Consider the following 14,141-nt stretch of genomic DNA (forward strand, 5'->3'; position numbering starts at 1 on the left):
TACTTCTACTGCTACTACTACTTCTACTATTACTGCTGCTTACAGTACATTTATATTACTTCTCGGCTTAATGCCATAATGTATATAACTATTAAATTGCGTGCTTATATACACTTACACGTTCAGTCCAGAAATTGGGATCAGCTATGATATCATCCTTTTAAATAATCTGTACTTCGAAATAATCTTTAATTTCGGAATCCCGAAAATGAGGTGAATACTCCAAATAGATCATATTGCTACAAAATAAGTGGATGACAAGTTATACATAAAACAAGACTGTTTACGCAGCTATCATTTCTATCTATCATGTCACAAATAACACACTCATCGATTTGAGGCCAAACTGATTACGCAAGTTCAATATTTTATTGATATAGAGTGTTTGAGTCCTTGAAAACCTAAATAATCCTTCAAACATCGATACAATTTGACGTTTGGTTAGTGTATTCTTATCAACTCGAATAATGCAATTGCTCTGCTTCTTTAAAAATACAAAACCAGACTTATACCGAATGATTATTTCAAAATGTGAATTCACCGTTTAAACAGATAAATTTCTTTCTGCCTTGCTCTACATATACAAATTGGTTGTATGTATCGTTATCAAATTGCATTAGAAAAAAATGGAGATTTTGAAGATCTTTCTTTGATGACTTTAAAAAAACAACATTTTGTTGAAAATTGAAAAACAATAATAATACAACACACTACTAATTGAATAGTGATATTGACAAGAGATTAAAATCAACAGAAATTAGCTCATGAAGTGGATATCAATGAAAGCATGCACGTTATATTAAAATGCATAGATATTGATACGAATGTCTCTGAATGTATTAATAAAAATACATTACAAAGAAAACGCAGCGAAACAATACAATAAAACACATATTAAGATGAAAGTTGTCAATGCCTTTTAGCTGTATAAATGAACTAAGGATAATACATGGTAGATCACCCAAAAAACAATTATTTTTGCAAATGTATATTGTTCGTGAGGAAACAGAATAGGAATGATCACAAGTAATTACGCCTAAGAAGCTTTGTCTGTTCTATTTAAAAGCACCTTTGTATAAAACAAAAGCAAATATATATATGATGTATGACTTTGAGTTCTCAATAAAAAAGACAAACACTTGAACATAAATGCTTAGAGAAGGAAAATAAGCCAAAGGCAGCAAAATCCCTAAGTGATGGGCATATTGATGCCCTGACAGTTGCTGTGAGTAAACATAGAATAAAAGTGCGGGACTTATCAAGTGGTGTGTGGTATTAGCGTGTGATTGTTTTAATCGTAAAATATTGAACATAAAAATAGCCACGGTTATGTGGTTTGATACATTTAAATTGCGTAAGTAAATTGTCATTGGTAGAAATGTCAGATAGAAATATTTATAATAAGTATACCTATGCTTATCATATGGTCAAATAATGCATCTACATGTATGCAGTCTGCTTACGGGATATCTCCATTGCATTTTTCGTGAATCCGATCTTGACCTGCAGCGTTACTTTCAATTGAAAATGCACCGAAACAAATTCACATTCGCTGAAACAATACACATCGTTCACCTCTCCACTATTCAATTCAAATGCATTCAGATTCCGCTCTGACAGCGATAGGGAATTAATCTAATCATTTATTAAAAGACACAACTGTTTCATGAGTTTATGCCTTGTTAATATATATTTATTAAACGTTGTTTCTCTTCGCATTCACCAGATATGTATACTATTCATACGATGTGATTTTCTGAAGTGATTGTTATTTCTTAAAAAATATTTACATCGGGTAAATAACAAACAAAAACTATACTATTTTGAATTGAAATCAATGAAAGAATGTTGATTATATCACGAAATAAATCTGTCAATACGAACTTTTAAAATACGTTTTGTTTTTCACTTTAAGGAATGAAAGCGAGAGTTTGCATATAAACCAATATCAATAATTCCGTTTTGTAAGACAATTAAGTAATAATCAAAGTTTTATCATCATACGAGGTTCAAACCATAGAACCACATTAAAACATAACGAAATAATAAAACTTCAAAACCGGACTCGACAATTTTCGTTGTTCTTACTAAGATGCAAGATGAACGCACGATTGATATTTTGTTTTATACTTGAAATCAACATAACAGTTTGAACTAACAAACTTTAAATGCTGATGTAGCATATAAGCACGCGTTTATCGCAACACATGTTGAAGAATTTACAATAAACATACCAATGCAATTGCCAATATGTAAACACGTTAAACTATTAACGAGAAAAGTATCTACGAAATGCGTCGCTTACTATCACAATCAAGGCGTTAGGGTAAAATACAATAAATTTATATAATTTTTTAGTTAATAATATAAGATTGAACGAAATTGCTAAGTAGACAGTGAGCTCATTTTTCATTTTGGGTCGAATTGTGTTTTCAAATGTATTCCGACCTTCATAAATGTATGCCTGTGGGCGGAAAAATACACATGTATGTGCTTAAATGTACATGCAGATATATTGTTTTACTTATTGCCTGTAGGCATTATTTTGTACATGTAGAAATATATATTTAAGGGTTGTATTTATAGATAATTTTGACCCAAACGATATGAAATATGTCTTACTGTGTTACCAATTAAACTTTCGTACAATTCTTAAAATAGTACTTAACATTGCAAATACATGTAGGTCATCTTGTAAGCACTGAATTATCTGTTTACGGTTTATACGTGTAAATGGATTAAATGCAATGCAGTCATTTAAACTTAACAAAAGTCAGTGCAGTATGATAATACATGAACTTGCACATATTGTACGTACACTTGTTTGACACAATTTCATTTTGTTATCACTGAATTATCTGTATACGGTTTATACTTTTAAATTGATTAAATACTATACAGTCATTTAAACTTAACGAAAGTCAATGCAGTATGCAAATAAATGAACTTGCACATGTTGGACACACATAAGATGTATACATTGTTGTTGACGCATAGATATATCAACAATTTTGAATATTTACTTTAATTTTGTTCTGAAGGAGTTCTTGCGGTCGATTTCTGAAAATATAATTAGGAAGTATTAATAAACGTTAAAATATATTCGTCTATCTATCAAAACTAGTCAAGTGTAATAAATCAAAGATATAATAACAAATGGAAAACAAACAGGAAGACAATATTATTATGCATATTTATTTTATGTTTTCCGGTGGTTTATAGAGTAATATCAGTGAATAAAAACTGATAATTCCACTGTTTCAAACAGTGAAAATTGACAGTGAAAATTATCGATAATTTTCACTGTTTACTGTGAAATGATAGACTAAATGACGTCATTATCCCAGCGAAATTTTTAAGTTAAACTCTTTAACAATCTATATAAACTGTGAAAACGTGCATAAAATAAAAAAAAAATTTGTTGAATTCGGTGGAATATCGATTTTAATACACTCGTGATCATAGAAAAAATATATTTTCACGAGTGGCGGTTATGATCACTCGTGAATTAAAATCGATAATCCACCGAATCCAACAAATATCATCTATATCATAACGTTCTCATCAGCTTCCATTCGAGTCTGGATGTTTAGATAAAAACAAAACAAATATACATATCAAGCAAGAATTGTGCCATTGTTTATAAGTTTCAATGTGCGCTCTTTAATAATGCCCGAGTTTTAGCTTAATATTGCACAACATTAAGAGTGACGAATTTTATGAAAATATACGAATATTAAAACCCCAGAACAATTACCAGAAAAGATATACCTGTAAACAAAACCCACTTTTTTATTTAAGGCGTATCATCAAATGCTTTTACAATACAAGACTAGAGAAAACAATACTATTGAAACAATGAACGGTGAATTTACAGTAGTCAGGATTTTAACCGGTTGAAAGGCGCGACCATTCTTACACGGTTTTATTCAAAACAAACATGGCATTTTGGTGTAAAAAAATGGATCTTGGGTTCAATATTGCATGCGAGTAACTAACCATATAGACTTGGTTCTATATTTAAAATAAATATTGATTAACAACTTGTTTCAGTGTGGTTTCAACCTCCATATCAGACAGTGTCATTCTGTCAATAACCTTATATTCTTTATCTTCTTTACAGGTATCTTTTTTTGATAAAGAATTTTACATAACAAAGAACAATAAACGCTATTTGAATGAAAGCCATTTGCCGTTTTTTGTATAGATTTATGATACGTCGAATATCACTTAAATATAAACATGTTCAATACGTAACATTTCAATAGAGTGTGCGATTTAAGTTTACAAAAAATCCAATAAACACACATCATGTTGATAAGCTTTCTAGGTCACAAGTCGTTGATTTACAATTGTGATTAAGCTGTAACGTGCTTTTGGAGGCTGAATTAAAATTGAGTGAGCCGCTTAAAACGACAACGTACTGAACTTTTGTACACGACAGCTACATTGGTGTTCTTAATCTGAAACTTTCGATAAGAGACCGATATATCAAACTAAACAATATTTAGGAAAAACCATTACACTTTCCTGTTTAGAAGCGCAGCGTAAGGTGTCAATACGCCCCGTTATCATAAAAATAGTAGTAGGTGCGCACTTAGTTAAGAAAAGGGTCATCATGATATTAATTATAAGGAAATAAAAATAAAATGAATAAACTTTGACGCATATTTGCACTGTGATGAAATAGGATACATGCTATGCATGTAGCATCATACTTGTTGGTTGCTTTTTATCGATGTTAAATGATTTTATTGAGAATATTTTTTTAACGTTAAAATATATGAATAACAACATTATTTATATTATGAATACTCGTTTCATTTGTAGATTAGTTCATATATATATAGCTGATTGGGTCACCTAAGCAACTTTCATCTCATGCACACAAATCCATCACGACCAAATATTTGACATGGCCCTTTACCACACTTTCTGCAACATGCACTAACATTCAATCCGCAATTTCCATCCACAACTGGTGAACAAGGAAGGGTAAACCTGTTGTCAAGACCTTGATGAATTTAGCAAGACCTGCAAGAAAATAAGCAAACTTGTCATTATTATAGCTGCCATAACAATGATACGATATCAACTGCTTTTATCCAAAATCCGGTTTGTTGATAGTTATACAGTTATGGCTATTATTTAATATTTGGTCAAAATTTGGTTCCTTACATTACCTTATAATTATATTTGTGTTGTTGTTTGAGCTTTGAGTGTACTTCATTTAATATGCAGGTACGTTTTCGGAAGAAGTTGAAATTGTAATAAATAAAAGCATTGTTTACCTAACTGTGCTCCAGTGGAAGTAGCTTGTGTCCGCGCGACTTCTATAAAACAGCAACGTATAAATTAGTGTATAGTATTGTCATTCAATTGAATTAAATATTATCACTTTATATATAATAACGATTAAATATTAAGCTTTAAGGTAAAAATTAACCGTTGTTTGTTTTAGTTCAAACCTATTCAGTTTAAATTGATTGCATATAAAGCCTAAGGCTAATTTGAAACGCTCTCGGGTCCGTTTCCTGGGACTAGCTAGAAGAAGTACTTGGTGTCTATTGGGGATATTTCAAGAACGCTGACACAGTGGGGATCAAACCCGTGACCTCCCGATCGCTAGGCGGAAGCCATATCCACTACTTTATTTGGCGCAATAGGAGAAATGACAATATTATACATTAGTGGTTTACACATTCCGCATGGCTTCAAACAATATGATAAATGAAAATACTATACATTCAGGGTTTACACATTCCGCATGGCTTCTAACAATAGGATAAACGAAAATACTTTACATTAGGGATTTGCACACTCCGCATGGCTTCAAACAATAGAATAAATGAAAATACTATACATTAGGGGTTAACACATTCCGCATGGCTTCAAAAAATAGGATAGATGAAAATACTATACACTAGGGGTTTACACATTTTTCATGGCTTCAAACAATAGGATAAATAAAAATACTATACATTATGGGTTTACACATTCCGCTTGGCTTCAAACAAAAGGATAAATGAAAATACTATAAGTTAGAGGTTTACACATTCAGAAAGGCTTCAAACAATAGGATAAATCAAAATACTATACATTAGGGGTTTACACATTCTGCATGGCTTCAAACGATAGGATAAATAAAAATGCTATTCATTAGTAGTTTACAAAAATAACATATATGAGAATTTTTTTATATCGCAACGAATGACAACACTTTAAGGGTCAACGGACATTATAGGATAAAGCCTCGATATGTTGTAACCATATGTTGCAAGGTTAAAAAGAAAAGTTCAAGTCTGCAATTTGTAATTTGGAATGCCATACGGGGCATGTATTCCGTCCCTCCATAGCCATGTGCATAAGGGTTGTAAGAAATCATACGGTCAGTTTTTCTTATAAAGTTGTTTATAATTGCGAAATAGTATATCGTAAATATATTATGGTAAAATACATACAAATATTGTTATAGCTTTTGTAATGTGCTTAAAAAATAAATAATAATAATAATAATAATAAAATAATGAATGATAATAATAATTAATAATAATAATAATAATAATAATAATAATCATAAAAATTAAATAAGCAAAATAGCAAAATAAAGGCAGATACCTACTTATAGAAACGTTGAACGCTGGAAATTGAATGCTTGGCATTCACCAACTATGTCCATTTTGAATTGTATAATTAAGTTTGCTTGGTCTGATAAGGCATTGTATTTTGTTTGCAAAGATCTATATATGTATTGTTCGTTCTTAAAATTTAAGTATATTTGAAACATGATCGATGATAAACTACTGACATTAAGTTATATTGATAAAATATTTTGAAGCGCGCAAGGATAATTTAATCTTTTGCTCCGATTAGCTTAAGATCACTTTAACGCATACAAGTATTAAGCTGTTAATAAGCAAATAAGAACTAACAAGTAATACAAATTCAATTGAATTGTTAAATTTCAGCCTTTAACAAATTCACATCTAGTATTTATATATATATATATATATATATATATATATATATATATATATATATATATATATATATATATATATATATTATGACATGTCAACTACTGTTTCATCGGCTTTTTTACAAAAATGTAAACACATCAATGTTAAAGTATTACTGCATACGACGAAACTACTGTTTGGCGAATATAATATAACCTCAAATTTAACATTTATTTAACCATAAACGCGTTAAAGCAGTATTACCAGTTCCAGTAGACGCTTCAGTATGAGGTACCGGTTTCGGAGTAAGTGGTTCTAAAATCAAAATCATGTTCACGTTTTTTATAGTCTTATAAAAGGCGTTCAATACATGTCTATATACAAGGATCTTTGTACACAAATAACATCAATAGAATGACCACAAGAAACCAATAACATAAACTAGATTCATTCATTTAGTTTCTTTCAATAGCGACTCATACACTGTTCTTGACTTTCAGTTCATAATAAACTAGCATAACATAAACGGTTATCATATGAAGAGAGGTGCCCATATTATGTTTGAAAAAAAGAATGACGCAAAATAAGAATTGCATCAGTGCCTTAATTTTTAATTAAATGTTCAATAAGAGATACATGACATGTGTAAATAAGCCTTCACCTTTTTGGCCACGATTCAAGAGTCTTGTAAATACTTTTTTGTTCAGTTTCTCCACTTTTTCGTAAGAGCTTTTTTAAGACCTAACACAGAGTAAACGTTGAGCCTTAAGGCGGCGTTTAAGGTTGCTACATATACTTAAGTCAATTTGGCAGCATCCGGGGACTTCGACGGCCATCCATCACGGTCAATACAGTTCACTTTCTCCTTCTTAAGAAACTGGAGGGTTTGTTTAGATGCATGACTTAAGACACTTTCCTGATGGAACACCATTGACTACCGACCTTTTGGAAACCATTCCGGAATGTCATTTCAAAGAAACGACTTGAATATGTTATTGGTATAGAACTTGCTTTTAACTTAAGTTCCTTTGCTGATTAATGGAGTCTTGGTCTTTGCTATAAAAGAGACACAAGTCTGTGGCATGAAACTTTTGGCAAAAGAGTCCCACTCAACGAACTTAACTATGTCGCTTACTGGTTCGCCTGTTAGCAAACATTTTGCAGCTCGTACGACTCACCTAAGTAGAACGTTGCCTCATCAGTAGTAACGAAGTTCTAATATATTTTACCTCTTAACTTCTTTTATAACTGCAATTATCTAGCAATCCTCTTCTTTATGTTTACCATGTTAAGCTGAAGAACTTTGCTTTTTTAAGTTTAGCGAAGAATATTTTATTTGATAATTGTATACACAGTTCCTTAAGAGATGCTTTATATATACGACATCGTACATTAAGTAGGTAGATTAAATTTGGATATCATACGACATGTTATTCTGATTACGTTCGGTGCGGCAACATTTCGACGATATCTGAACTTTAGCTTAGGAAGACCAGCATTGAATTGAATTAATGTTGAATACTCTTGTACGTGTGTTTAGTGTTAAAAAATCTAATAACTTTCCGTTCCAATTCATCACTAATTTTTCGACGCCCCATTTTATAAATGACGAATAGCAATTTTGAAACATGAACATTATGAGTGTACCTGATTGTACCTGATATATTTATTACAATTCACAATTTTCACCGTTTTTATGCGGTACTGTCTTAACTTGTATACAAATTGTGTTAAAATATAATCTTGGCGCATTTCGTACATTCGGAATGTACGTAACAGTGTTGGTTGTGTTGTGGTTATATAAATAATGTTTTTTTATTAGTATTTTACGTTTGCGATCATATGTGTAGCGCAGGTTTATATGTCTTGTTTCTAAAATAATTGAGATAGGACATCGCAAACCCACACTTCAAACACTTATTAAATATACCCTGTTACTGTCAGGCATTTTGTTTCAATTATTTTACGCATATATATAAACGGAAACCTCTAGGTTTTACTTTAGGACAGCTCTAGACATTAAGGTTTACTGCGGTAACATGTTAATTTTACCTGCTTTTTGGATGCACTGGCATGTGGGCTCTTTCTTGCTTTCTTTAGAACAACAGTAATTTCCCGCAAGGTTCTCCTCGAATATTTTAAAAGTCAAAGTAACCTCTGTAAGGTTAGCATTCGAAGACATGGTGTAAAGGCCGCTAAATGGCTGCTCAACTGAACAGTCAAACACGCTTATACCTCTACACTGGCCTATCGTAGTTCCGTATTTATCACACACGACGGATTTTAACCATTTAAATGTATCCCACTTAAATGGAAACAGGAGCTGCTTATTGGCGATCCTCACTTCAACATCATGACAGTTATCTGAAACAAAGTATGTAAAACAAATTTACTTTTAAGTTTAATAAAACATAATCAACATGATACTTTAAACAGCAGCATTTGCAAATATAGCACAACAAAAATAATAACAACAACGACATCAACAACTTCTACTTCTTCGTTTAGTATTACTACTACTACTTCCAATAGTACTACAACTACTACTACGACTAACACTTCTATTACGAGAGGCGCTCAGATTATATTTGAACACAATTAATGAAGCAAAATAAGAATAACAACAGTTCCTTTATTGAAGAAAGTGTTCAATATGAGATCCATGACATGCGTAAATAAGCCTTCACCTTTTTTGCAACGATTCAAGAGCCTTGTTCATTATATTTTCTCCATTCGTCCTTAAGAGCTTTTTAAGACCTATAACAGAGTTAACATTGCGCTTCTGTAGACGGCATTTAAGGATTCCCCATATACCATAGTCCATTTGAGCAGCATCGGGATACTTCGGCATCCATTAGTCACGGTCAAGTTCACTTTCTCCTTCTTAAGAGACTGGAGGGTCTGTTTAGATGTGTGACTTCAGGCACTGTCCTGATGGAACACCATTGACTTCCGACCTTCTGGAAACAGTTTCGGAACGTCATTTTGAAGAAACGGCTTCAATACCTTATTGATATAGAAATTGCTATTAACTTAAGTTTCTTTGTTGATAACGCGAATCTTGGTTTTTCCTCTATAAGAGACACCAGTCCATGCCATGAAACGCTTGGAGAAAGATTCCCCGCTTAACGAACTTAAGCTTGTTGCTAACTTTTCGCCCTTTCTCATGTAGCAAACTTTGCGTCGTCCGTACGACCCACCTAAATAGAACATTGCCCCATCAGAAGTAACAAAGTTCGTCCATCTTCAACCTCTTAACTCCATGTATAACTGCCATGATCTACGTCCCTCCTCTTCTTAATTTGCACCATCCTAAGCTTATGAACTTTTGCATTTGTTTCTAAGTTAAGCTACCAATATTTTTGTGATAATGTTATATACAGTTCATTTAGAGATGCCTAACATAGACGACATATCACGTTGAGTCAGTGGATTAACTTTGTCGATCATACGATTGATTTTTCTGATGACGTTCGGTGTGGCCACATTTCGACGATATCTAAACTTTTGAATAGGAAGGCGAGCATTGATATTTGGCGTTGATGTCCAATACTATCACAAATGTTCCTGATGGAGCCCAAGGAAATCGAATATCCCATTGCTTTCAATTCATTTTGAATACTCCTATATGTGTGTTTATTCTTCAAAAGTCAAACAACTACCCCTTCCACTTTATCACTAATTGTTCGACGCACGATGCTAAAAATGACGAATAATAATGTTGAAACATAAAATTTATGATTGTACATTATAGTAAAAGCAATTTGCAAGTTTTTTTTTCATACGGTACTGTCTAAACGTGTATACAGATTTTGTTCAAATATAAACGGGGCGCCTCTCGTACTAAAATTACTACTTCTACTACTAGTACTACTACTACTACTACTACTACAACAATATATACTACTACTACTACTACTACTACTACTACTACTACTACTACTACTACTACTACTACTACTACTACTACTACTACTACTACTACTACTACTACTACTACTACTACTACTACTACTACTGCTACTACTACTACTACTTCTACTACTTCTACTACTACTACTTCTACTACTACTACTACTACTACTACTACTTCTACTACTACTACTACTACTACTACTACTACTACTACTACTACTACTACTACTACTACTACTACTACTACTTCTACTACTACTACTACTACTACTACTACTACTACTACTACTACTACTACTACTACTACTACTACTACTACTACTACTACTACTACTACTACCATATTTACTACATATACTACTACTACCATATTTACTACATATACTACTACTACTACTACTACTTAGACTACTTATATTACTACTACTACTACTACAACTTCAGTCTACTACTACTACTACAACTACTACTACTACTTAGACTAATTATAATACTAATACTACTACTACTACTTTAGTCTACTACTACTGCTTATACTACTACTAGGAGTACTACTACTACTACTACTATAAATATCACTGCTTTACACCCTTACTACTTCTGCTGCTAATGCTGTTGTTTGTTCTACAGCCAGTAAGTAAAATACTAAAGAAAACGCAAGTGAAAAACCTTATCTGTTGGTATCTTCAACACTCGTTAAACATTCCTACGCACATTTGCCATATGGACATGACGACGGAACTGGGTAATATATGTGAATGGATTCGCGTGTAAGAGTCGAATATGAATAAAATATAAGCCGTAACGTGTAAAATAAATAATTTTCCCACCCGGTTGTTGCTACACAGCAATTCAATAAAAAAAACTATTTGATACAAAGATGTGCTATACTGTATGCGCAAAAGCAACGAAAACAGCAAAACGTTCTTTACAATACTGAGAGTAAGTGCTCATTAATGCATGATGCAAACGTCAAACATGCAACATTTTCATTTCTTTTTAAGACTGTTTGGACTGCAGTGGTGGACATTTATTTAATTAGTTCTTGCTTATGGAGGTACGAACATCGAATAAGAGGTAAGTTTTCTATCGTCTGTAATCACAATCGGGCGATAACAAAGGGCTCGGCAAACTTTCCCGCAGTTTTATATTAAAACGAAATGACAATAAGCTGTTATTTTCTCCATACATTCTCAAGTTAAGGCCATCGAAGAAGCACTTTTATCACATGCGCTAATTATAGGGAACCGATTCGATTCACCAAACTATTATTCTTAAATCATTTGTTTACACACCGATATGATTCGTTAAAATTTGAATTCCAAACGTGTTAAAACAATCGGCTTTGAATGTGATGTTTACAAATATTGATTTTGCAAAAAGAGTCAAATCGATTCGAATCGGTACTTTGTCTCATCGTTGAGGTGAGATAAAGAACAAGCAAATGTCGAACTCTTAAAGGCAATCGTAAAAAGAAGAAGGGGAGGAACAAAAACAAAAAACTTAATTAAAAATCACACACAAGAACTTGCCAAAAATTTTAATAAAATGAGTTTACTCACTAAATGATAAAGGCATACACGAATTTCCAATAATTGATACCGCTAAAAATAGAAACAGGTAAACCTAAACGAAAACAATACTCAACTTTTATTCATAAATAGACTTTTTAATGTATACATTATTCGGTTTTAAAATTTAGTATGATCGTGAAAGTGCGAAAACACACCAAATATAAAAATACGACAAACAAGAAAATGATTCAGATTTAAAAAGAGCAACAACACAATACATATTTAAAATACACACACAAGAAGAAACAAGACAAATAATTATAAACAAATAAATATTCTAATTTGATTGAAAAATAATTTATCAAGACGACAATGAAGCGATTAACATTATAATATTTTACCTGAACTGTCTGTCAAAACAAGGCCAAAACACCATAATATTAATATAACCACAAACGAATGTTCCCGCATGTTGAATTTATATTCAGCACGCATTTATTTGCTCTTCAATTGAATACACTGCAACGTGTAAATGACTCATAAAATCATAAACCCTTGCAGATAGACACTAGTTACGAAAATGTATGATATCACCTGATCATTGTAATCGATAAGTATTTGGAGTTCCTAGAGTCCAAGTACTTCTTTCAAGATAAAGTCACGATTACACAGTGGGTATAGTGATAGTCATTCTCAAACTATGTCTCAATAATTCAAGTATGGACAAATAATAAATTCAGTTGATATTTGAAAACAAAGCTTATCAGACAAGAGCTTTAAATCTAGACAGTTGTGTTAAGTCCAACAAAAATGGTGAATTAGGGATGGTCATATTGTCTGATAAACTAACGGACTCCATAGTCTCATATCTGACTTTGAAATTTAAAATTTTGTGAAACATGGAGTAACAACAGGTCAAACCTCATAATAAATAATTTTGATAATTTCAATTGCCCGAGACCTAAAACAAACAAAAGAGCAAAGCGCGAAAGTGGTGGAATTATTGCTTACTACAAACGTTTTCTTTAAAATCATATAAGTATTGTAGATATTAACTCCAATGGATTATAATGGCTTAAATTACATCATTTGTTCATAGGAACTGAACGGGATTTTTTCTTTTGTTGTAGCTATATCCCACCTGAAGACTCTACTGTTTATACAAGTGTCTCTTCACCTTTATATAACTGTGATTTGTTTCACAAATCAATATCAGAAAGTACTGTACTGTTGGCGACTTTATCTCAGTAGGGGATTTAAATAGTAGGGTTGGCCTTAAATCAGATGTAATTGAAGATTGTAATTGAGGCGATTTATTGATCTTCCCGATTTTGATGAATCTTTTGAATTACCAGCTCATGTCAGCTCCGATAACATTGTTAACGGTTTTGGTAATAAATTACTACAGTGCTGCAAAGAGAATTCAATCTGTATTGTTAATGGAAGACTAGATAATGAGAATTACACGTATTCTGATCCTACTGGCAATGGTTCAAGTGTCGTTGATTATGTAATTACAAATGCAAGACTATTTAGCATAATCAGCTCATTTGTCGTGCACGATTTAACTTTCTGATCACTGTCCCTTTGAATTTGAACTAAATTTAGATGCCCAAACTTCTATAAACGATGAAAAAAATATTGAAAAGATCATATGGGGTCCTCATAATCCTGATGCGTTTACCAACATTTAAGAAAATAACAGATGTGAATTTGATTCCATTCAAAACAATTTACTCTATGGTCAAATTAA

The 14,141-nt window shown here is 32.1% G+C and overlaps 1 protein-coding gene across 1 annotated transcript; it reads right to left on the reverse strand.

The window, feature by feature from the left end:
* Positions 1–7,158: 7,158 nt before the first annotated feature.
* On the reverse strand, positions 7,159–12,919 carry LOC127836545 (uncharacterized). The gene is made up of 3 exons (XM_052363200.1): positions 12,790–12,919; positions 9,012–9,323; positions 7,159–7,274 (listed from the first exon to the last, which is right to left on the reverse strand). Exons 1-3 carry the CDS (start codon positions 12,881–12,883, stop codon positions 7,183–7,185), a joined length of 498 nt encoding a protein of 165 aa, XP_052219160.1. The 5' UTR covers positions 12,884–12,919; the 3' UTR covers positions 7,159–7,182.
* Between the last annotated feature and the right edge of the window lie 1,222 nt (positions 12,920–14,141).

This window comes from Dreissena polymorpha, chromosome 6, assembly GCF_020536995.1.
Source record: "Dreissena polymorpha isolate Duluth1 chromosome 6, UMN_Dpol_1.0, whole genome shotgun sequence".
Classification (NCBI taxonomy): Eukaryota; Metazoa; Mollusca; class Bivalvia; order Myida; family Dreissenidae; genus Dreissena; species Dreissena polymorpha.